The 25382-nt window shown below is 37.5% G+C and overlaps 1 protein-coding gene across 2 annotated transcripts in view; it reads left to right on the top strand.

Moving 5' to 3' along the window:
- The first annotated feature begins 4671 nt into the window (after positions 1-4671).
- The window catches only part of LOC141777532 (guanine nucleotide exchange factor VAV3-like), a 61411-nt gene continuing 40700 nt past the window's right edge, over positions 4672-25382 (top strand). The window contains exons 1-11 of one of the 2 annotated variants that reach the window (XM_074651851.1): positions 4672-5030; positions 9597-9713; positions 15754-15812; positions 16444-16509; positions 17242-17359; positions 19272-19364; positions 19920-19988; positions 20077-20180; positions 21765-21864; positions 22388-22483; positions 24954-25022. In XM_074651851.1, coding sequence (XP_074507952.1) covers positions 4827-5030; positions 9597-9713; positions 15754-15812; positions 16444-16509; positions 17242-17359; positions 19272-19364; positions 19920-19988; positions 20077-20180; positions 21765-21864; positions 22388-22483; positions 24954-25022 — 1095 coding nt within the window. In that variant the 5' untranslated portion in view covers positions 4672-4826. The remainder of the gene's footprint in view (positions 5031-9596; positions 9714-15753; positions 15813-16443; positions 16510-17241; positions 17360-19271; positions 19365-19919; positions 19989-20076; positions 20181-21764; positions 21865-22387; positions 22484-24953; positions 25023-25382) is intronic. The other variant, XM_074651852.1, reaches the window with a different exon arrangement.

Raw genomic sequence — 25382 nt, forward strand, 5'->3', positions numbered from 1 at the left:
ATCAAAGTATAGTGTGCCTTAAGAAATGTATAGTATAGTATATCATAAAAAATGTCAGGTATATCATGTCATAAAAAGTAAAAAGATGAAGATATAGTGTGGTTTAAAAAATGTCCTAAGACATGTCATAGTATAGTATGTCATAAAAAAAGCAATATAGTGTAATAAAAATAAGACATAGAAAAATGTTATAGTATAGTTTGTCATAAAAAATTTAATTAAAAGAGCCATAGTATACTATCATAACTCATAATATGCCATAAAAAAATCATCATAAAATAATAAAATGAATGGGAAAATTTTTTACAGTATAGTTTGTCATATAGATGTCATAAAAAAGTCATAGTGTAGTATAGTCTGTCGAAGAAAGTCATAGTATAGCATGTTGAAAGAAAGTTAGTAAAAGTCATACTATAGTATGTAAAAAAAAGTCAGAAAATTCATAGTATAATATGTTGGAAATAAGTAAAAAAAAGTCACTGTAGTATGTCGAAAAAAGTAAAAGAAAATCAGTATAGTATGTCGAAAAACAGTTAAAGAAGTAAAATAAAAAGTCATAGTAGTATATCGAAAAAAGTCATCGTATATTATGTCTAAAATAGCCATAAAAAGTCATAGTATAGTTTGTCGAAAAATACATTAAAAAGCCATTGTATATTATGTCAAAAAAGTCATAAAAAAGTCTTATAGTATATCTAAAAAGTCATTGTATGTCGAAAAAGTCAAAGAATGGTGTGTCTAAAATAGTCATAAAAAGTCATAGTATAGTTTGTTGAAAGAAGCCATAAAAAAGGAATAGTATAGTATGTCGAAAAAAGTAAAAAGTCATAGTATAGTACTGTATGTTGAAAAAATTCATACTATAGTATGTCAAATAAAATCATAAAATTTCATATTATAGTATGTCAAAAAAAAAGTCCAGAAAAGTTACTATTCTTTATGGCGAAAAAAGTAATGAAAAGTTATAATAATACTAATAATACATTTTATTTATAGAGCGCCTTTCATAGTACTCAAGACACTTTACTCAACTTAAAATGATCATAGAAAACAACACACTAAAAATATACAACACGCTACATTAATCACACACACACACATTAAAAGTAGTTCTAAAAAGGTGAGTTTTGATTTGTGATTTGAATGTGGACAGATTGGTACATTCTCGGATGTGTTTAGGGAGTGAGGTCCAGAGGGAGGAGACAGCTGTGGAGAATGCTTTGTCGTCTCAGGTCCGGTGCTTTTGAGTGGTGGAGACAGGAGTTTGGCATTAGAGGAGCGGTCGCTGCGAGAAGAAATGTACATAATATACAGACAGTATAGGATGTGTGCTATCGGGTTGGTATTTGCATTGTATTATAGTGATTTTTAATACTTAAGTTATCAAGCAAGTTTTCCTTACTGATGTTACTCTTGTACAAGTTGAAGTTTACGAGCCTGCTCAATGTCTGAGGAAACATCTGGCTCCCTCACTCAGGGTGAAACAAGATGGGATACATCCAGCTTCCTTCCTGTGTTTATATAATGAGCTTAATGACAGTGATCTACAGTAAATCTCATGGCAGGAGGAGGATGTCCTTCTCCTTGTCTCTGTTAGATCCCTTGATTCTTTACAATCTTAATTATAGAAACAAAAACTCTATGATAATTGAAACAGAAATCAAAACTTCCCAGCATACATGCCACAAAGAACTCAGATTAGTCACCTGTCAAGGCTGTTTAATCCACAAGGAATGTCAGCTGAGCGTGAGAGACTGTGAGGGGAAAGGATCACTCTGCAACACACACAATGTTTCATAGAATAAATAGAGATACTCTGTATTGTTAATGATGAAATAAATGACAAAACACTGCAAAAACTGCCAACAACTTTAATAATCAGTTGATCACTTGAGTCATTTATCAAGCAAATTGTCAATTGCTGGTTACAGCTTCCTAAATGTGAGGATCAGCTAATTTGATCTTTTTTATATTACTTTAAATGTCCTATTTTGGGGATTTGGGATTGTTGGTCAGACAATACAAATAGTTTGAAGACGGATGGAACATGTGATGGGCATTTATAGAGTTTATAAAGCAATCATTGATAAATAATTGAAAAAAAATAATCTACAGATTAAAGATAGTGTGTAGGATTTGGTGGCATCTAGTGGTGTGTTTGCAGATTGCAACCAACTGACTGCCCCTCCGCTCACTCCTCCCTTTCCAAGACCGCGGTAACGTGAGCCGCCAAGTGCAAATCTGTGGTAACGCCGTTTGCCATCCTTAACATAATAACACTACTTTAGGAGCAACGGAAGTCAGACGGCGGCTGGCGTTACCACGGTGGCCTTCAGGTAACGTAAAAAAAATGCGAAAGGCTCTCGCTAGAGCCAGTGTTTATTGTTATTTGGTTTGTCCGTTCTGGGCTACTGTAGAAACGTGACAGAGCAACATGGCGGACTCCGTGAAGAGGACCCACTCCCTACGTAGGTCATGGATGTATAAAAAGAACTGGATACCGGACCCCAAGATGGCTCCTATTCATTTCAATGAGAATTGCTCGACTGGTGCATACCCTCAAAAAGTTTTCTAGCTTCCAGGTTTACTTCCGTGGTATGCAGCCCACTGAATATACGCAGTAGTGTTTCTCCATCTGGCCCCGACCACGAGGTCTTGCTCGGTCTATACAAGCCCCCAAGGCCTATGGAAAGGAGGCTGGGTCACGGGCGGACATGGCTCTTGGGGTATGCGGTATGACACATGCGCAGTGTAACTGAAGCTGCGGTGGTGCGTTGCGATTGGCTCAATTTTGGCAAGTGCAGGCCAGACTCTACTGCGCATGTGTTATACCCCCAAAGATATGACGCGTTAATGTGTGACCCAGCGTGACCCAGCTTCCTTTCTATAGGCCTTGCAAGCCCCCAGGAAGAGTGCCGGTCATCGATGCCAATTTTCGGTACTCCAACTTCCGTGTGCGTCACGTGATGCCATTGGGCCCAAAAATACTTTTTTCCCTTAGCCTTACATTGGGAAAGAGACGTCTGTAACTCAGCGGATATTCTTTTTTGAGTTGAATCATCTTCTCAGTATGAACACTTGAATAGCCCTTATTTAAATCATTAAGTCCTAAAAGTTGTAAAATGCACTAATAGCTGAATCCAGAGTTATTCCCCCTTCCTCCGTTCATGTGAATGAGACCCAGACCGAGGCTGGACCGAGGGCTACATAAAATGTATTTATGGTGTTGTTACTATGGCACACCGAAGACAATAGTTAGTGTTTATTTACAGTTAAAATGAAAATGATTTTTGCTGATACTCTAAATATCATAATTCCAAAACAATTGTACTTTTGAATAATAATAATAATAATAATAAATTGGAATTATATATTGCCTTTCAGAAACCCAAGGACGCTTTACAAAGGGGTCACACAAAACCATACTAATAATTAAAACAGAGGAGAAACTATTTTTTTTAACAAATAAATATTTAAGAGACCCATGCCAATTTATAAAAAATATCATTAGATCTCATGCATAGCTTTATTTGATGGTCTTATAAATAATTTACCAAAAAATTGGCACATATTGAACCTTGAAATCGGGTTAACATTTGCATGCATATAAAAGGTGGAAATAACTTACATAACTAACAAAAAAAGAGAAGTTTCACAAAGACAGGGTTATTTTGTTCTGCAGGGCTGTTTTCATTGCATCCCGCAGGTGCAGCTATATAGACTGCATTGGCAACTCATTTCGTGCAAAAAGGTCATAGTATAATATGATATAAAAAGGTCATAAAATATCATAGTATTTAAAAAAAGTCATAGTGTAGTATAGTATGTCGAAGAAAGTCATAGTATAGCATGTTGAAAGAAAGTTAATACAAGTCATACAAAGTATGTAAAAAAAAAAGTCCCAAAAAAGTCATAGTATAGTATGTCGGAAAAAGACATTAAAAAGCCATTGTATATTATGTAAAAAAAGTCATAAAAATAGTCTTAGTATAGTATATCTAAAAAGTCATTGTATGTCAAAAAAAGTCATAGAATGGTGTGTCTAAAATAGTCATAAAAAGTAATAGTATAGTTTGTTGAAAAAAGTCATAAAAAAAGAAATAGTATAGTATGTCGAAAAAAGTAAAAAGTCATAATATTGTATGTCTAAAAAGTCATAGTATAGTATGTCGACAGAAGTAAAATATGAAGTTATAGTATAGTATAGTACTGTATGTCGAAAAATTCATACTATAGTATGTCAAAAAAAGTCCAGAAAAGTTATAATATTTTATGGCGAAAAAAGTAATAAAAAGTTATAATAATATGAATAATATATTTTATTTATAGAGCGCCTTTCATAGTACTCAAATTTACCAAAAAAAGTGGCACATTGAAATCGGGTTAACATTTGCATGCATATAAAAGTTGGAAATAACCTGCGTTGATTAAAAACACCTTCTGTCATGTCAAAAGAAGAGAAGTTTCCCATAGACAGCGTTTTGTTCTGCAGGGCTTGTTTTCATTGTATCCTGCAGGTGCAGCTATATAGGCTGCATTGGCAACTCATTTCAGAAGAAGTAGGGGGAAGTATAACGATTATTTTACGACCACCTCTGTGGAAATCTGACAGCAGAAGGAAGGGGAAGTTGACAGTAAGGGCAGAGAGAGGGGGTTTCTCATATAAGCTGCAGCAGCTCAGTGCGTCCTCCAGAGGCGATGCAGGAGTCTGGAGAGACGAGCGCTGCTGCCATCATGCCGTGCACAGCAGGCTTAAAACAGGGACAAAGTTTATACATTGAGCATTAACCTGCTGTTTGTTTATCCACCGCTCTTCAGACAGTAACATGGAGTACTGGAGGCAGTGTGCGATGTGGCTGATCAGCTGCAACGTGCTGCCGGAGAAGCACCGTGTGACCGCGGACACGTCGCAGGTGTTCGACCTGGCTCAGACTCTGCGGGACGGGGTGCTGCTCTGCCAGCTGCTCAACAACCTGAGACCTCTCACCATCAACCTGAAGGAGATCAACCTCAGGCCACAGATGTCACAGGTATATACACTCAGCATTGCTGCTGCTGCTTTCAAGAGCAACTTGTGCACTGTTAAGAATTTCCCAGTAAAATAACAGTAAAGAACTGGCAGCAGGGTTGCCTTTATGTTACTGTAAAATTAACATTATTATACTGTCGCTGAAATTTCCAGCTTTGTACTGTTAATGAAAAATACAGTTTTTTAAAAAAAAATTATTTCACAGTATTTTACAGTTAATTTACTGTTCAAAGATACATTATATAGCTGTGTTTCACCTTTTTTTTTGTTTACATTCTCTTACTGATTTGTTTTAATGCACTATTTAGGTTGTATTTTTTACATACATTTTAATAAACATTATTTGCCTAGATGAATAGACTTAGCAGGTAACAGACATAGGAATAGTCACACTAAATACAATTAAAGGCACTTGTTAGGAAAAAGGCTATAATAGACTTGTTGACACTTTTCCCAAAAATGTCTGTCTATAGCTGGCTACAAGCACAGAATGCAAACCATAACAACATGTGAGTGAAGAGCTAATTCACTGATTTTACAATCATGTACAATGTACAAGCCTCACATGAGCAGATCAGGTCCCAGAATTAAAAAACATACTGCATGAAACTGTTACTGATGATACTTTAGACAGTTGATCAGCAGTAAAGTGCTGTTATTTAAGAATGCATTATAGTTCAGTTAAAAAACGGCCTATGAGCGTAATTTAACAGGTTTTCTTTTGTATTAAAAGTAAAGCACTGTTTTTAGCAATAACAGGTTAATACTGTTGAAATCCTGCTGTAAATTAACAGCAATTGTTTACAGTGTGGTCGTATAACGTGTGCAAAACTGCTGTCAAATCCAAATGAATGGGATTAAAAGCATGCCATATTAGCAAAACCTGTAGTTAGATGGTAGATATAAGTTATTTTTTTTACTTCATAATCAGGCACTACAGAATCAATTTAGTTAGTGAAAGAAGCCAAATCACTGTCACTTATGCTTATGAACACTGACTGTAAAATGTGTTATAAATCAGGGTAGCATAAGGTCTTTAAACACACCACCACAGAAAGAAGTAGAATCTATGTTGGCATACAATTCAAAACACCTGCAGGCAATAACACTAATCTGCATGAAGAAGCTTTATTCCAGGTCCCTTAAAAGTTTGATGCAGAGGTGTGTAAGGGGAGTTTTATTCCCTTTTAGGTTACTCCATGCATAATAGTGAGGATTTGCAGCACAAGGCAAGCTTTTGCTCATTTTCAATCTGTCACCCATTTCATTAAAGTCCAGAATTTGGGAACATGTCTCGTCTGTGTCAAACTGACAAGTAAACATTTTAGAAAATAAGGCCACAGAGTGACCCTCTGAAAGGTCTCATTTGAACATGTCTTCAGCAGTGTTGCTTCTTCTAAATATGTACGATTTCTACTGTCTCCCATGGAAAGTAATAAGATTGTGTTTACATGAGTCAAAGGTCAAATTATAAATGTATACGAGTCCTTTCGTGTTCAGATCTTCAGTGTTGAAGGCTCCACATGAGCTGTGAGCCGGCGTTTTTAGTCTGACGGAGGTGACACCTGTCACAGTCACAGTCTTTCAGTTAAAGGACCAACACAGTGTGTGTGTGTGTGTGTGTGTGTTTTTTAAATCTTACTTTAAGCAATTGAATAGTACTAAATGTCCCACAGCCTGTGACAGCCAGAGGGATAGTCCAAGTCTGGACCTCTCTTTACCCGTAATTCTTCCCTCTGTAACTGGAGATGTCTGATAAAACCCTGGCTTTGATCCACCCATTAGTTAAGGAACTTTTACTATGTGTGCAGCAGCTCGTACTTTGTTTGCAACAGAGTTTGAAGTTAGGCATTAGGATTTCTTACAGTTATTGAATAGTAAAATCTCAAAACTACACATTTTTATTCAACTACAGATCACTATTTTGGCCAGCACGGTGATTGAATTTAATAAAAGAAAATAATATAAAATCGTAATGTGGTGAAAAGCTTATTTCACTTGATATAGCTTAACTGAGACAGGCGTCTGTAGGAGATCAGCAGTATATCTCCTTATAGGAGCAAATAAACTCAACTTAAATCGGTTGTGGTTACCTAAATACTCACTAATAATTTTCATGCCTTCTTGTAATATTCCACTATAAGAGCATGACTTCCTGTGCAACAACTTGTGCTCACTTCATTCAACAACGTGGCAGGTGATTAAATCTTTATCGGGTCTTCTTAAAAGTTGTATGTCAAATGTGTCATCTAGTCAGAATCTGAACACTTTTGATTCCAAGTAATTGGCATCATCTTGGCATTTTAACCTTATTCAGGTCAAAGGACCCTTTACTAAAGAAAGACTATGATATGAAGCATACGCACAACAAAGCTTAAACATAAGAAGGTCTGATAATTTGTTACTGGACGGTTATTTTTCGAGAGATGAGCAAATTTTTTTTTAGTTGTTGTCATACATGTATATTGAAGTGCCACGTCAACACAGATTGCTTAAAAATGATTTAATCAAAGAAACAGTTTTTAATTTTAACCTCCACAAACTGCCATGAATAAATGTGCAATCTTTTTGGATCAAAAATCTTTGCTACCGAAATAAATAAAAGCCAGTTACTGAGCCGGCGTTAGATCGTGCTCTGTCGTATAAACTGCAGTGTTGTGTATGTGCTCTGTCAGTTCACGTCCACTCATTTTTTATCTTCTTGCTAGACAGTAAAAGCAAACCCAGGGCATAACAACAATGGATATTCAGAGCCTGCAGCTGTAGGCCATCTGAATATGGTCGAGAAAGCCATGTGTGTCAGTGGGCTCCAGATTTTAAATGGACCTTTCTTTGTGCCCCGCTGACCTACGATCTTGGAAATGGAAACAAGGGCCTGAAGGTAGTGGACTGGAGGACCAGAGTGTGCCCAGGAGTGCTATTTTTATCATATTGTATGTTCGGCTTTGGCGCAAATGCAAAAACATGGAGTGTGACAGTGAAATTCTTATGTATGAATCATAAATATATAGGCACTCAATGTCATCTCTGCTTTTGTTATTTAATATTTTCATAGAGAAAGTGATATTCAAAGAAATCTTTCAAGAGAGACTTCAGCATCAGACAAACCAATGCTGCTAAACATCAATATATATGAGCACAAGCGAGATAATAAATAATGTAAAAGGTTACAAATAAAAGCTCAATAGTTAGTACGACATACTGCACCAAGAAAGACCTGCACTTTACAGTTTTTCATCTGTGAAGCCACGGATGTAGTTTTATTCTTTATTCTGTGAAGAAAGTGAATATGCACCGGGGCTGTGAGTGTAATCAGGAGTGGTGCAAAGCCATCATGTTTATGCACTTCCTCCTCAGACAAACAGGGCCCCATGGGGGGGCGGTGGAGTGATTACAGGCGTCTCCACGATGAGCTGATGTGATAAAAAGGAGCCTATCTAGTCTCTAGAATCAGCTCAGTTTCTAGTTTAATCATCACTTAATAATGTGCTAAATTATGCCGGTGCAGCTGTTTACTGCTTGTTTACTGTTTGAATGCTTCACATGGTGTTTTTTTTACAACGCTATTTTGTGTAGATGAATTTTTAGTGGCCCAAGCTTGAACGCATAACTATAAGCACAATGTCTTTAAAAGTTGTTTTGACTGCACTCTTCCCACTGTGACTCAGATCATAATAGGAAGTGACACCGAAAGAGCACATTCTTAGTGGTTTCATTTCGCACTGATATCACTTTCAGTTTGCTGTGTGTGTGAGTGTGTGGTTCACCTTCACTTTTATAAAAGCAACTTCAAGATCTCTGCACTCACATTATAGTGTTAATGTAGATTTATTAAGGTTAAACAGAATGAAAGGGTTGGCTCTTCCAAATGACAGAAAAAAAAACCCCACACTTCTCAGTTTACGTCAGTGGTATCTTACCATGCAGCCTGTCATGCATCTGCCTGAGGCTGCTGCAATTGAGGCACATAAGTCTGTGCTTATTTGTGACGCTTAAAGCATTAAAACTTATATTTAAAACATTAAACAACAACATTTCTTTCCAGAAACAATGCCGCTTTTACTCTGGATAAGCCTGCCAAACAGCATGATCAAAGGGATTATTTATTCAGTAAAAAAAATACTTTGAATGAAAACTGTTGTGGGACACTGTTTCTGTGAAGAAATGTCAATTTTGCAATGTATTATTGCAACGCTGAAAAATGTGAGACACGGACCTCTCAAAACCTGGGCAGTTATAAATTGGTTGACCCTTTAATTTAGCATCTGTTTCAGGTAGTCAAACAATACTATTTTGGGGTAAATAATGTATAGAAATGTCTCACATTCTCATTTATAGCAAAAAGGAAAAAATATTGGCATGGCTAGGTATTACTAAAATGTGTTTTTAAAGGTCTTTTTGTGATTTAGAGGAGCTGACCTATTCATGATATTCCTAGAATTATGAACAATTCAATGAACATTTTGTCCCTTACATTTTAGCAAATGAAAAAATTCACAGATTTCTGTAAGGATGTATAGAGACGAGGGATGCTAAATTGATAAGTGTACATTTTTGCTCTATGCAGTTCCTATGCTTGAAGAACATCCGCACCTTCCTGACGTCTTGCTATGAGGTGTTTGGGATGAAGAAAAAGGACTTATTTGAAGCCTTCGACCTCTTCGATGTTCGAGACTTTGGAAAGGTAACACCCTCATCCATCATTCTGCTTTTCTGTCACAACACCATGAAACTCTCCTGTGTTTTCATATACCATATTCTCCAACAATGCACACATTTTCTGTTCTATTCTGTTTTCCTGCCCTCTTTCAGCTGCCTTCTTCTCTAGTTGCAATGATTTATGAAAGTCTTTAAGCTTTTCCGGATATAGCACTTGACTTTTACAAGCTGTTTTACGAGGAAATGAGTTTGAGTGAGCACATGAGTGATGGTGATGATTGTGCTGGCTGTCTAACCGATAGTGCATTTTACAGTTTTCCTCCGTTGTTCAGATGTTATAGTTAGAAACAACAGAGTGAAATTGCAAACAGCGAATGAGTATTGTATAAAAAACATAATGGTGTCTAAAAAGAAAAACTCCTCAAAGACAGCAACATCTTTTTTTTATCATAGTACATAAAATCCTTGTTTTGCAGCTGCAATTATTCAGAGGTGATAAAAAAAACAACTGCGTTATAAAATATTTAAACAAGTACTTTATTTTAAAAATGTTTTCAATGAGAATATTTACATGCAAACTGCATCTGAACATTGTTGGAAAATGGTAATACATCTGACTGCCTACATCCAGTCACACATTCATTCATTCACATTCATGCAGTGTGAAATAATTAGTCCCTTGCGATATATAGAGCCAGTCAGCTGTGTGTGTGTGTGTGTGTGTATGTGAGTGTCAATATGTGTCCACCCATTGCCTGGTTATGCATTTTTCTTATGCACTTCTGAAGGCATTGGTTGTCTTCTTTTTACTGCTGCGTTAATGTGGGAGCTGATTTCAGTGTGTGTACACGGTGTTACCAGGTCAGTGGGTTTGTAGTGCGCTCCTCTGAGCTACTCAGTGGACTCTCGCTCGCAGCTCCGGAGCCGGATTTAACTGAAGAAAGCACACTCACCCTCAACTGAACCTGCCTTATTCTCACAATTCCTTAGTTCAGTGCATTTGGTGCATAACTTTGCCTCGGAGCAGTACGAGTTGTCTCAGCATCTCTGGGTTATCCATGGGGAAGTATAATATGAATGTATTTTATTTGTACTTATCTGTACTGAATCTATTTAGTTTATAATTTAGTACTTCTGATAAAAGAGATATCCGTCCACTAGTCAATTAGTTGACTAATCAGTCGACTAAGATTTCTTTAGTCGATTAGTCGTTTTTTATGCTTTTTTCATGCTGAATGACTTATTATAAGAAACATATCTGGTAAAAACAAGATTTAAAGTGGTGCTTTTGTGTGATTCTTTGTGGAGAAACTCAGTTTTACAGATCTGACGATTAAATCAACTATTGATTAGTCAATAGAATCGTATGAGTGTTAGTCGACTGAGAATTTCTTTGGTCGAGGACAGCCCTACATTAAGTCTGTAAAAATGTTATCATCGTTTCAAAAGAGTGTAATTTGTCTTATCCCTTATGTTACTTCTTATAAATTCAAATATTTTGTCAGAGCAGATATTGCAACTGTTTTAAATAACGTATAAAGTATCGCAGGAGGTTTGAGAACTCCAGGTATATTTTATTAATGTGCAAGCAAATTTGGATTAAAAGAAATGTTCTTCAGGTAAAAGGTCTATCCAAAATCCTTTAGTGAGGCATATTATACATGATTAATAGGTGTAATTCACGTCCCTGCAGAGGATAGACAGTGGTCATTGGTTCTCTCTATACTGTAAGTGTGAGGGGTTGCATATTGAGCTTTGCGTGCAGTTTCCCCACACAGACTCTCTTTTCTTTCAGTTGTGTTCTAAAGGAGCTTCCAGTTAATCTGGCGTCTGATAATCCCGCAGGGGAGGTGGTGCTGCCTGTAAATATGTACAGTACATCCAAGCCGGGCTGCATAATCTCAATCATGTTCAAGAGTTGTTCATCAAACAAACAAGCTTCCGGAGGGGGCATCATTACTTCTTCTTTTTTTTCATCACTAGTTAAAAATCCGGGTGTCTGCAGGTTCAGCGATTGGGCTGGATCGGCTCCAGGAAGGGTTTTACAGCCGAACAAGAAATACTCCATCAGAAAACATCCGAAAGAGAACATCTCAAATCTCAGCCAGTCTAATCCACTGGGGTTGAGTTGTGCCAACTCGGCCCGTAGACTGAGCATTAGTCCACTGAATATCTAATGAGAGCTCTCTAACCTACATTCCTCTGCTGAGTTACTACAGGCTTCACCCCGGGCAGCATGCAGCAGACTGGAGGCCAGAAACATCTTTATTTCTTCCCTCAATATAAAATTATCTCAACCTGGACTGTAAAAGCAAAATGTTTTGCTTATTAAATTCAAGTGAATAGAGAAGGGCATTTTACGTGTTTTTTTTTGTTTTTTTCTTAAATAGATAGTTCAATGTTTCGGTAAATTCGCTTATTTGCTGTCTTGCTGAGAGTTAGATGAGAAGATTGATACCACTCTTGTGTCTGTACAGTAAATATTAAGCTACTGTGAGAGGGGTGATTATCTTAGCTTAGCATAAAGACTGGAAACAGGGGGAAACAGCTAGCCTGGCTCTGTCTGAAGGTAACAAAATCCACCTATCCTCTAAAGCTCACTAATTAAAACATTATGTTTTTTTTGTTTTGATTTTATCTCCTGGAGACTCCAGGCCATCCATAATGGGAGTATTCAAAAACAGAACAGAGAAAAGGAAAAAGAAAAGAAAACAATCAATACATAAATACAAATGCTGTCAAACTGATTCCAAATGTTGCAGAAAGGGCCCCCAAGGTTCTTCACATTCATGTTGACATTTTAAATTATTAGTTTGCAATTTCTCCATGTGAATAACTGAAACCAGTTCATGCAACCAGTTTCTGAAGCACGGTGGAGTTGGTGTCTGCCAGTCTTTTTTTTGCTAATACTATGCCCATCAATACAGCTGTTTGAATGTGTGAAAGGAGAATTGAGGAGTCCTCTGAGGAGCCAAAAAGAGCCAGGGCTCTGTCAGGAGAGAGAGTCTTTTGATAAACCTCAGAAACATTTAAAAAAAAATGATTGACCAGAACTGATAAATGAATGGACAGTCCCAACATAAATGCAGCAATGTACCATCATTTGATTTACATTTATCACAAATAAAATGTATGTATCATGACTTTAGAATAATGAAAACGGGGAATCAATTTGAATGCCTGCTCGATTTTTGTACGAATTAAACAAACAAGATACCTTTAATTTGCCGTGCGATAATAAAGTAATTAAAAATTAGACCCTATGAGATTTAGTTGATTGTTAATAAGGAAAGGAAGAGTAAGAAAATATCGAAAATAGCAATCATTGCGATATTATGTTTTGTGATACTGTATTGATCCTCAAAATACACTGATTTTTAATGAATAGTTTACATGCAATGCAACTCAGTCAATACTTTATTTTATCCGTAAAAGAGATGCGCCCTCTCAGTGTATATTCCCTCTCAAAATAGTGCGATGATGTTGGATGTTACAGCGATTGTGATAAATGCAAATGCATGTCCCACTGTTTTGATTGCATAAAAAAGTATTTTTTTTACTCAGATTTAATGCATATGGTAGTGTGTTCTTTATACTATGACAGTTTTCCTGAAATGAGATTTTAAAAAATTGCAATATATTGCCTGCTTACAGTATCGCAATACATTGAATCGTTACCCCTGTATCATGATACGTATTGTATCGGCAGATTCTCGCCAACACACAGCCCTAATTGTTTACATGTGTAAATGAATACTACTGCTTTTATAATTTAGATAGCAAAATAACAGAGTCAGACATGCACACTTAATTTATTATGATTTGATTTCAACGTTCATTCCTTTATTTCATGGTGCTCTGGGGAATTATGCTACACTTTGTGTACAGGCCACAGTCCCCATGGTGGTTGGACTTCAGCTCAGCTTGTGGCTTTGTTTCTCAAGTCTCATGTGGCTTCAACTAACATCAGACACATCAGCCGTGAGAAAAACTTGTTTTTAAGACTAGAAGGATTCACGATTCAATACACAAAGTAAACAAATGTTCTCTTTTTCCAGTGAGGTTATATGGGTTCTTCCATCTCTCTCGACAAACTCATATTCTGCTTTTTCCTCTTACGTTATTCTTCCTATACTTAGCACTACATATCTTTGAAAAAAGAAAAAACGGATTAGTCCTGCACAGCATCAGCTATCACTAGTGTTAAATCAGTTATGACGGGTGTGATGTGTGTGACAGGATGACATTCACACTGATAGTAACAAAGTTCTTCCTTTTTCTGAAATACCACAGAAATCAAATCATTCATGTAATTTGTTCTCAGTAAATGCTGTCAAAACAAGAGCCGATGGCAATTCTAATGTGGATCATTTTCTTAAAATCAACTGACTGAATGTGACCTTTGTGGAATAAATGATACACAACTAAATATCAGGGCTTCAAGCACATAATGCCACATTTCAAACAAGTGAAATCATCTCACTTCAAAGGCAGAATATTTGTTTTGTTGCAGGAAAGATAAAGTTTCGAATGCTCTAAATAACTTGTGAACACGCAGGGGGCCCATTTTTACAGTTTTAAAGCTGGTCTCTCACACAACAAACATGACACATCTTTCAAGTCACAAGAACACCTGGGTTTAGCCAAAGCCACAGCACTCACTCACACAGGAAGAGGAGATCAACTGCAGATAGACAAGGCTGTTATAGTTAACCCCATCATCTATCTCTCTTAACCATGCCTGCAAATTCAAATCCTGAGCAGAGAGTAAATTTGCAGCATTGTTACTTGAAACTTCTTCGCAATCTTCTTAATGCAAACATGATTTCTACTTCTAAGAACTTGGCATCCTCATCAAAGACATTACAGCTTTTCTCTATTCCTCTACTGACTGCACTGTGTGAACTGTCCACACTGTACGTCCCAACATCCTGTGGTTCATCTTTTTGGTCAGTAATAATCTCGTATCTGAGGGGATAGAAATTGATGAAGGAACAACACTAAGGATTATTATAGCACAGATTCAAACCAATTCTGCTCTCCAGTTTCATTTGTGTTAGCAGACTTCAGACACGTAAATGTACAGCTGTATGTTTTTAAGGTGCTTTGTCACATGCAGAATTTTAATGTATTTATCTACTTAAAATGCGACTGCGAAAGAAATGACTTTCTATTCAGGAAAAGGAGAACATTTTGATATAATTTCATATTGGCAGAGGAAGCAGCATGTAGTCAAACTTCGCTCACTTTTTTAAAAATCGTTCTCTTTCCTTCTCACGTATAAACACCCCCACCACCGCACACACATACACACAAACAGTCAGATGCAAGGGTGTGAGTGGCTGAGGTAGCATGACCATTTCCTCTAGACCATGCATGACCTTCTCCGTCTCTCTCTGGTTGCCTGCAGTCCGTCTCTTGCTATGGATTCAATTTGAATTTAATTTATTGCCATAATAGTAATTATTGGCATAATAGTAATAATTATAATAATGATTAAGTGAAGTTTTGCCAAACAGATTGTACAACATGTACAATTTAAGTACAATGAAATGTTTTGTAAAAACATAAAAAAATAAAAAATACTGAATTTCATTGTCTGAAAGTGAATTATTGCTACTTAAGTCTTATTTTGGTAAAGGAATGTGTTGTTGTTAGTTTGTTGTGCACACGTTAGCTGCCACCACCACTACAGCTACTACCACATTGCATGTTTCTTTTTCTTTTTTATGATTCTTTGACCATTTTATGGCTTTATAAGATAAAGAGATTATCAAATTGTGATAGCAGAGAGATGAAATGAGGCAGCGAGCAATGCAGCAAAGGTCTCCAGCTGGATTTGAACTGGCACTGTTGCAGTTCATGGTCTTTATAAGCGACAGAGGAGCCCCAACTTTGCGTTTTCATAGTGGTAGCTGGTGTGTTGCTACCTGTTGAGACATTGGTTATTTAACTTACACTAGCAGAGCATACTTTGTCTGTCTCTCCTCTCCAGTCTCTCTACGTGTCTGTCTCTCTCTGAGCCATTCAAAAACATGAATTCACTTTTAACCTTTTTTCACCAGGTTATGGACACTCTATCCAAGCTCTCCTACACAGCTATTGCACAGCAAGGAGGATTCAAGTAAGTCACCCAAATATTAAAAAAACAAACAAACCGACTTTGATGTCAGTAGACGTTTCATAAAATTGTCTAAAGGTGTGCTTAAAAAAATATGCTTACACAATTATTTTAGAAAATGTGCCCTCCAAGCTCCAACCCCTGAGTAGCTACCTGTACTTAAACTTTACCTCCACCGCCATAGAGTTTATTTTCTGCAATAATCCAAAACCCAATGGAAAACTCCCATTGGCTTTTATTTGAGGGAACCCAGCGCGATGCTAACTTCCTGGGTGGCCTACAAAAAATACGTCATCCCTGGAGTGCTCTATCATGTGTAATTGTTTTAATGTGGTCCGTGTTTTTTTTATGTTGGCATCTTTAATAATTTTTTGGCATCCACCGAATGTGAGAATGAGGGAGCTGCAGATCTCCATCTCAATAAAATTTAGTTTGTGGCCCCAATTTGTAGACTTGTCCAAACTAGTTGTAACCAATTTGTGTCATTTTTCTGCTGTACCAAAGCATATTAGGCTGTTATGGATGTTTGAATACATTTGAATACATCAAAAGTTGTCACTCATTGATTATATTTTCTTCATAGTGATTTTTCTGTTAAAAAATGAGCCTCACGCTGCTTCACTGTCATTTCCAGGCCATTTCCAACAGAGGAGAGCCTACAAGACGAGGACATTTACAATAATCTGGAAGACTTGATTGAGTATGTATGAGGCGCCTCTCTGCGGGGCCGTTACTGGTGTTGATAGAACATGATTATTTCGCTCTGTAGCACAACCAGCTCTGCTCATCATCCATGCTCTCCAGGGGTCTGGACACCCACATGTTTTGGTAAAAGGCTTGGCTCCGTTTCTCTGTTACCGTCAGAGGGAACGAATGAGTAATGCTGCATGTTTTTGCTGAGTGCTTGCATACCACCCACATCAATCACTTACGATTGATTGATAAAGATGAATAAGGGCAATCAAATGTGTATAGAACAGCTCTAATATTTGTATTATTTTTATTCAGAGCATGTTTTCTTTGAATTGTGCATTATGCCTTTCTAAAGTATTATCTAATACATGCAGTGATTAGTAGTTAAAGAGCAGCCCAAGTCTTGATTCTTCTTGTATTACTGCTATTGTTTACTATTTGTAATTACTTATACGCTGGACAGAAAGTGTGTTGCCTTTTCTTCATATCTGTGTATATTTCTTAACTTTTAACATTGCATTTAACCATTAACATACCGTTACCATTATCCACAAACTGGTGCCCCATGGCTTTCCCATTGCAGGAAGTCATTTGTGACTGAAAATCAACACATTTGAGAGATATTAATGTGTGTGTGTGTGTGTGTGTGTGTGTGTGTATGTATGTGTGTGTGTGTGTGTGTGTGTGTGTGTGTGTGTGTGTGTGTGTGTGTGTGTGTGTGTGTGTGTGTGTGTGATAGTGAGAATGCTCTTCAGGACGAGGACGACTTGTATGCAGCGGTCTATGGGCTGGAAGAAGACTACGCAGGAGGAGAGATCTATGAAGACCTCATGAGGACTGAGCAGCATCCCCCATTGGTACCGCAATGAGTCACCCTCACACACACACACACACACACACACACACACACACACACACACACACACACACACACACACACACACACACACACACACACTCACACGCACACACACTCACACACACTCACACACACTCACGCTTCAGGAGATGGACGCTGTTGGACTATAACTCACAATATCCTAATAGCTAAAATGTCACTCTTCAACTTATCGCCTGGTACAATTAAGTGAATTAAATCCTCTTCTGTAACTCAACATCAGGATATCTTTAAGTACGGAGAGTATTTACTTAAGTCAAAGTATCAAAGTACCAATACACAGAGGTAGAAGAAGTACTTAGAAACGCTTTGCTTAAGTAAAAGCAGAAATACCCCAGTCTAAAAATACTCAACAACAAGTAAAAGCTCTGAATTCAAAATGTTTCGGAAGTAAAAGTACAGAAGTATTATCAGCAAAATGTATTTAAAGTATCATAAAAGTACAGTATAGTAATATGCACAGTGTTATATTATTATAGAATAGGCTATTATTCTGTTTTATCACTAACAAGTACATGTAAGAGTATTTTAATGTTGTTAATTATTAATTTTAGATACTTTGTGTACTACTGTGTAGGTTAGTAGTATTATACTGCATCTTAAGGCAGAATTAACAGCCGACAGTAACGTACACATCATCTGTTTGTGATATCTTGAGCTAAAGTTTAAGTTACGTCATAACTAAGGTCCGTCCTATTTACTGGAGCAGTGAACAAAGTTTCCATTGCATAGGGACCTTATGGGATGGTAATGATTGTTCCAGGTATTAGCAGACTCTCAGATGTTGCTAGGAAAACGGAGTTATGGCTTGTGAAAAACTTAGGATTTTGGCTGCAAAACGCAAGTGACCATGGTACAAGTAGGATAGTGTGCTTCAAGGTGTCCTTAATCAGTTCTGCAAGTGTATGCTGATGATGCAGTCATGTAACAAAGTACATGAAAAACGTATATGGTTTAAATAAATGTTTTTATCTATTTTATTAACATCAGTCTTCCCAGGGGCTGCAGATGAAACTGGCCAATTGACCATTTGCCTGATCCCTAATAAATATAAAACAAAGTATAGTAATGAGTTTTTAATGATTAATATGTCAGCGTAATTTCCCTGAGCAAGAATTCACAGTTATGGACTGAGCAAGTATACATGAAAGACCAAATCCCTGAAAATATATAAACCATCTTATTTTCTTCCATAGTTATCTATGAAGAAATTAGATAGTAACAGATGCAAAACTAGGATAATACTACCAACACATACTTCAAATTCTAGTATAATTAAAAGTATGCTATAATAATTTTCAACAGTTCACATGTAATAATTGTGAGAATTTTACACATGGGTTATACATGTATATTGAAGCAAAAAATAAACAATTACTCAACCAATACTGCTACACCTACTCATGTTTACAAAAGTAAGGAACAATAAGTTATTTAAGACAAAAAAATATAGATGCAAGAAGAAATTCTCCCCATTCCCTGATTTATGTTTGAAATGAAATGATTTTGTTGATATTGCCACTAGGACCTGCAGGGGTGGAACTCAGCTGTGTTCTCAGACTGATGTGGACCATCTATCCATCAGCCTCCTGCTGCACCTTATTGCTGTGTGTGATGCACGCAGGAGGAAGTGTGCACATGCTGCTTTAAAAATACTGTCGCTTGTAAATAATTTGTTTTAGAAAAATTAAAATGAAAGAAAACTTATCAGTGTTTCGAAATTTGGGGATGTGATCTGAATACAGATATTTAATTTCACTATTCTGAGAGCATATTCTGAATATACTGACTCACTAGGTATGTCTACAGATAAACAAAAGTAAAGATGGTAATGTTAAAAGCAACATTTTCTAAGATGTGCGTGTTTCTAGAAGCAGGCAGAGGTGGATGTCCGCAGCTGCTGCCTCACAGAGATCAAACAGACGGAGGAGAAATACACAGAGACCCTGGAGTCCATCGAGAAGGTACATAAACTTCCTGCTGTTCTATAGAGCACTGAGATCATACAGTATATTGTTACATGACAAACCAAATGGTGTCAAATTCATAAATCTGATACCATTTTTTGTACAACTTTGGTGTAGATCATTGATTTGTGATCAGTGGGCAATATCACAGACTCATTTTTCATCACTCGCATTTCTACGATGGCGTATTAGGGCCATTGTAGGTAAAAAAAAACACTCTAATTATTGTGTTTATTTATTTATTTTTTTTTTTTTTTTAAAGTTATTTTTTTGGGGACATTTTCCATTTTATTGAGAGGACAGTGGATAGAGTCTTGGAAAGGGGGGAGAGAGAGAGAGTGGATGCGGAAAGGGCCACAGGCCAGATTCGAACCCGGGCCGCCGCGGTCAGGACCAAGCCTTGATACATGGACGCCCGCTCTACCAACTGAGCTAACCCAGGCGCCCTAATTATTGTGTTTATTGATTCCAGTTCAATAATCAGTCAGTGAAAGAATCTGAGGAGAGGAGCTGAGATGTTTCATTCAGGTGTTCAATTGTTTCTTTCTCCAGTATTTCCTGAATCCTCTGAGGAATTTTTTCTCTGCGGCTGAAATCGACAAAGTTTTTGTCAATATTCCAGTAAGTCCTACAAATTTCCCTTCTCGTCACTTGACATGGAAATAAAATGTTTAAGTCCAGATACCGATGTCTTCTCTCTCTAACGCAGGACCTGGTTAAAGTTCACAAGAGCCTGATGGTCGATGTGCAGGACTCCATCTTAAACAAAAATGCGTTAGATCTCTACCAGATTTTCATCAGCTACAAAGAGAGGTATTCATGAACACCGTCCATTTACAGTTAGTGTGAGTTTGCAAGGAAAGTATGTAAGTTGCAAGTACAATGGCATCTCCCAAAATGTATGTGTAATGTCTCAGTAATCAGCTTTACGTGTACAGGAGGTTTCAGTTTAGGTTCACTAGATCAGTGGTTTTCAAAGTGGGGTCTGGGGACCCCCAGGGGTCATTGAGGGAGTTCCAGGGGGTCCCCAGCAAAAAGGGGAATCATGGTGCCTTCAAATGGGGTCGTGTTTACCGTGTTCACGAGAAGAGTCCTTATGAACACCCCTCTCTTGTGGTATTCACAACCTCGTAAGTGGAACGTTTCTGAAAATTCAGAGTTCACGAGTTGTGACGTGTTTGTTAACGTTGTCAGAAATGGCGGAGGACATGGAAGTTAATTTTTCGGTGCATAATAAGTTAATATATCGTAATCTTGTATTGTTTTTCTTCATAATTTTATAATAGGTCTGAGGAAAATGTTGATATTCCCAACGGCCTCATCTTTTTCCTCTGTCATTACGCCTTTGCATTTACTGCATTATGTTACCCACTTGGTAGTTTGCTAAATTGCTAGCTTCTGTGGCTCCTAGACGCCACAACTTAACCACTTGAACGCCAAGCATATTGTGTACATGACTTCCCATTTTGTAAACATGAGTTGTAAACATGAGCTCACGAGTTTCATTTGAAGGCACCATCATTTGGCGGCTGTGGCACAGAGGGTAGAGCAGGTCGTCCACCAATCGGAAGGTCGGTGGTTCGATCCCCGGCTCCGCCGTCACATGTCGATGGATGTGTCCTTGAGCAAGACACTTAACCCCAAATTGCCAATTAGCCATTTGTGTGTGAATGAGAATTTGGATTAGATCCAATGGGCAAAGTTGGCACCTTGCATAGCAGCGTCTGTCATCAATGTATGGAATGTGTGCGTGAATGGGTAAATGCTGACATGTAGTGTAAAGCGCTTTGAGAGGTCGGAAGACCCTAATTTCACTATAATTCCATCCATAAGTAACACAATGGCAGAATGTATGACTATTTTGGTCATGGATTTCATACACCTTCTGTAATAAAACATCTAAAAGCAAAAAACCTATCAGATAGGGGACCCTGGGACCAAATCTACTCTAATTTGTGTCAGTGTAAGGGTCCTTGACATGAAAAAGTTTGGGAACCAATGCAAACAGACTGTTAGCTATTTGCCAGTTTTACATTTGAATTATATGACGATCATCTGCATGTTGTGTGTGTGTGTTAAAAAGGTTCAGTTGATGTAGTTCTATTCAGGGTCAAACTGAAAGGACTACAAAATGATCTTTACATGCTAGAGGAAGGATTTCCTTCTCAGTCATACCATGATGCAGTGTAGATGACTGTCTTGCAACAGATTCTGTATCAGAGAATCACTTGAAAGTGTCTTTATCGCGAGCCACAGGATTGCAACATATCACGAGTTACACTCTCTAATTACGAGAAAGCACCGCATCACTAACTGGCTCTCTACACACACACTCACTGTCCTTTTCTCCAAATCACCACTCATTAACGGCTCCACTGTCTCTCCTCTGAATTGCAGACTGCTCATTTATGGGATTTACTGCAGTCGGGTGGAGATTGCCATCGCTGTGTTAGACCTCATTTGCAAAGAGAAAGAGGACGTCCGTCTAAAGCTGGAGGTGAGACACCTGAGTAACACACATATTCCCACACAAACCCCCACATTTTACACAACTCCAGTTTTCCAGCGGCCCCTAGTGTTTATTTTGTGCACTACACATACATTACATTTATTGTTTCATTATGTATCTTGTCCTCTCCAGCTTTAACAAATTATTCTATACTGGTATAAAATAATTAGAATATATGATAGATTTTAAATACAAGTAAATTAAAGATAATAGATAATATTGGTTTAAAATGTGTGTTATATATAATTTCTTTATAAACTGTGAGCTTGGTGCATGCTCTCTAGCACAGAATAGGATACAAAAAATATTACATAATTTATTACCACAAGACGGAAATTACAGATAGTATTGACAAGATTGATTGACTCAATAATGGCTGTGTAAAACTGAAGAAGGAGGCTTTGTTTTACTTTGAATTTTTTTGATCTACCTTAGGAAAAAGCATCCCTTAGTCATCTGTGTTAATGATGCATTGTCGCTCACGCTGTTGTGTGTATTGTATTTGTTGCAGGAGTGCTCAAAGAGAGCCAACAATGGGAAGTTTACACTGAGGGACCTTCTGGTTGTCCCGATGCAGAGAGTCCTCAAGTACCATCTACTTCTTCAGGTAGGGAGGTCTGACTCCACTCATTTAAAGCAAGTGTTTCAAACCACATGTCTCCACAGAGTCTGCTCAGATTTTAAAGGAAATCAGAGATCAGCCCTCCCTGACTAGATCTGAAATCATCTGACTCTGTCCTGATACGCCTGAGTTAGATTTTGAATGGATTTGCTGAATCTTAATGCTTGTTTTCAGCAATCCACCTTATTTTATTTTTTTTACTTTATTATTACTTTATACATCTAATGCTTTTAATTAGCAGCCAGCTACATTGGGACATTTGGAGCTTACTGCCTTATTCAGGACACCACTAGCTGTTGAGGCAGGAATAAGTATCAACATTGCCCAGATTTGACCTGTTGTTGAAGGGATTCAAACATACAGCCTTCTCTAAGGATATCATATACATGCCAATTTTATTGTATTAGTATTATAAGTAGCCACTTGAGGGCGACATCCTCCACAACTTTGCTTCTCGTTGGCCTCCCCTCACAGCGTCCCAGCAGATTCACACTGTAAAAAAAAATAAAAAATCTTTTAGGTGTTAGGTATTTACACGTTGTATCTCACATCTCTCAAAGAAAGTACAGTGAATGAATAATAACCCATCATTTCAATCTGACTCAATACATTTCAGTTTACAGATTTCTCCTTAAGCTTTTGATTATACATGATGGTATCTATGTCTTGCAGAGTGGTTGCACTCTTGCTTACTGTAGAAACCAGACATGCTGCCTTTCAAAATCCCCCAATTTGTCTACCAGCTGATAACTGCGTGACACCGTCTCCGCTGGATAGTATGAATCAGAGGTCAGACTATAGCTGGCAGGGCAGACGAGGACAATGACTAGAGAGCTGTTTTAAGTTGTTGTGGAGGGTAAAGGCCTCCGTGGTAAATAGTGGTGATCCTGGGTGGTCTCAGCCGCCGCCTCCTGAGGAGAGACGTTGGGGCAGAAAGATGGAAAGGGAAGAGGAAGGGGAAAGGAAGTGAGAGAGGATACAGCTCAGCAAGGCAGCAGTACTGTGGAGGGATCTCTCCATTTAGTAATGTTATTAGAGAGGTAATGAAGGGCAAACATGCTTAAAGTGAGTGCACACCTACCTTTTATATTATCAGATATAATGTACATGTTGCTGTAATCTGATTAAGTCTTCATATCATTCTCTACTACAGCAAATACAGTATTGGCAGCAAGCTACAATAACAAAAGAAGCATGATGCCGCGATATGCTATCCTGGTAAAATGGTAGAACTCGTAGGAAAAAATATCAATTAACTGCCACAGTGTTATGTTACAATTTGTAATGATATTTGCTGTGGAAATGTCTCAGTCTGGACTAGTATCAGGTTATTTCGTCTCCTGTCTTCTTTGCTGTTCGACTGGTGTTATGACGGTAATGAAACCAAAGTCGTCCACAGGAGGTTTCACGGTGCCTCTGTGCAGCTTACACTCCCAACAATGACTGCCATGTGTTGATTAATAAAACAGACATATGGGTGGGTGTTGGCAGGATGATGTGGTCAGAACATCCCCAGTTTTTATTCCTATTCCTGGCAGTAAAATGACATTTATTTTGACAGTATTTGTATAAAGCTGTCCAGCATGTCATGAAAATGGTGTTTGTACATGTTTTGCTAATTGTTCTGGGCTTTCAGACGACAGATGAATCCTATTTATCTGTCGTCTGAAAGCACATCTGTCTATTTAGCTTTGTTTTTCAGTTTATTCAAAAATTAATGATTCTACTACTGAAGCATGTGTGCCAATATTTGCCAAAAACTCAATTTTCTGCCCTGAAAAAAATAGCTCTGTTGTGCTTTTTTGTCATAAGAACTACATGAAGGCACTCAGCGCCGGTGGAAGAAGTATTCAGATCCTTTACTTAAAAGTAAAAGCAGCAATACCACATTGTAAAAAACATCACAAACATCAAACATCAGTGTTTTACTATGGTTTATTATATTATGTATTATTATTACTGATCCACTAATGCGTAAGCAGCATTTTCATGATGTAGCTGGTGGATCCAATTTTACCTACAGATCATATGTAATCTTAAACTGCAAAGTAACTAGTAAGTATAGCTGTCAAATAATGTAGTGAGGCAAAACGTATGCCGTTTGTTTGTATGTAGTGGAGTAGAAGTATAAAGTAGCATAAAATAGAAATACTCAAGTAAAGTACAATTCAAATTTGTATAAGTAATAAGTGTAAGTACTATACTTGAGTAACAATTCTTTGTCCTATTCCATCACAGCTCGTTTTCTGCCCTGAAATAAAATTGATATAAGAAAATTGTTTATCTTCCGATTACTTGAGCATGCAAATGCTTCTTTTGTTATAAAACTATATGGTGGCATTTAAAAGTAACCTTCATAATGAAATCAATAACCCAGCTACTCAAACTAAATGTGTTTCCATCAGTGTGAGTTTTGTGTGTGAAAATCTTTTTTCTTTCTGTCCTCCTCTAACAGGAGCTCGTCAAACACACTCACGATGCTGCTGACAAGAGCAACTTGAAGATCGCTCTTGATGCCATGAAAGTAAGTGCGGTGCTTAAATGGTAAATGGTCTGTAATCATTGTGATTTCAGCTTGTTACCAACAGCGTGCTGATTTAATGGCAACAGTCTCTCTGCCATTCAACTATCAACTTTTATTAGATGACAAAAGAAGAAGTCACAAATGGGCGTGAATTGATACATTTCTTTTATTTATTTTTTTTACATCTACACTTCACTTTTCCAGTCTTGAAGGGAGCTGGAGCTTGATAGGCAGCTGATTTGAGGACTTAGCAACAAAAAGGCAGGCAACACATAGCTTTAGACAACTTGAACGCTTGATTCATATTTAGAATATTTACATGGCGTGCTCGCTTAGCTCACGGAAGCACAACAAGTACCA

The sequence above is a fragment of the Sebastes fasciatus genome, chromosome 11, assembly GCF_043250625.1.
Source record: "Sebastes fasciatus isolate fSebFas1 chromosome 11, fSebFas1.pri, whole genome shotgun sequence".
NCBI classification, from domain to species: Eukaryota; Metazoa; Chordata; class Actinopteri; order Perciformes; family Sebastidae; genus Sebastes; species Sebastes fasciatus.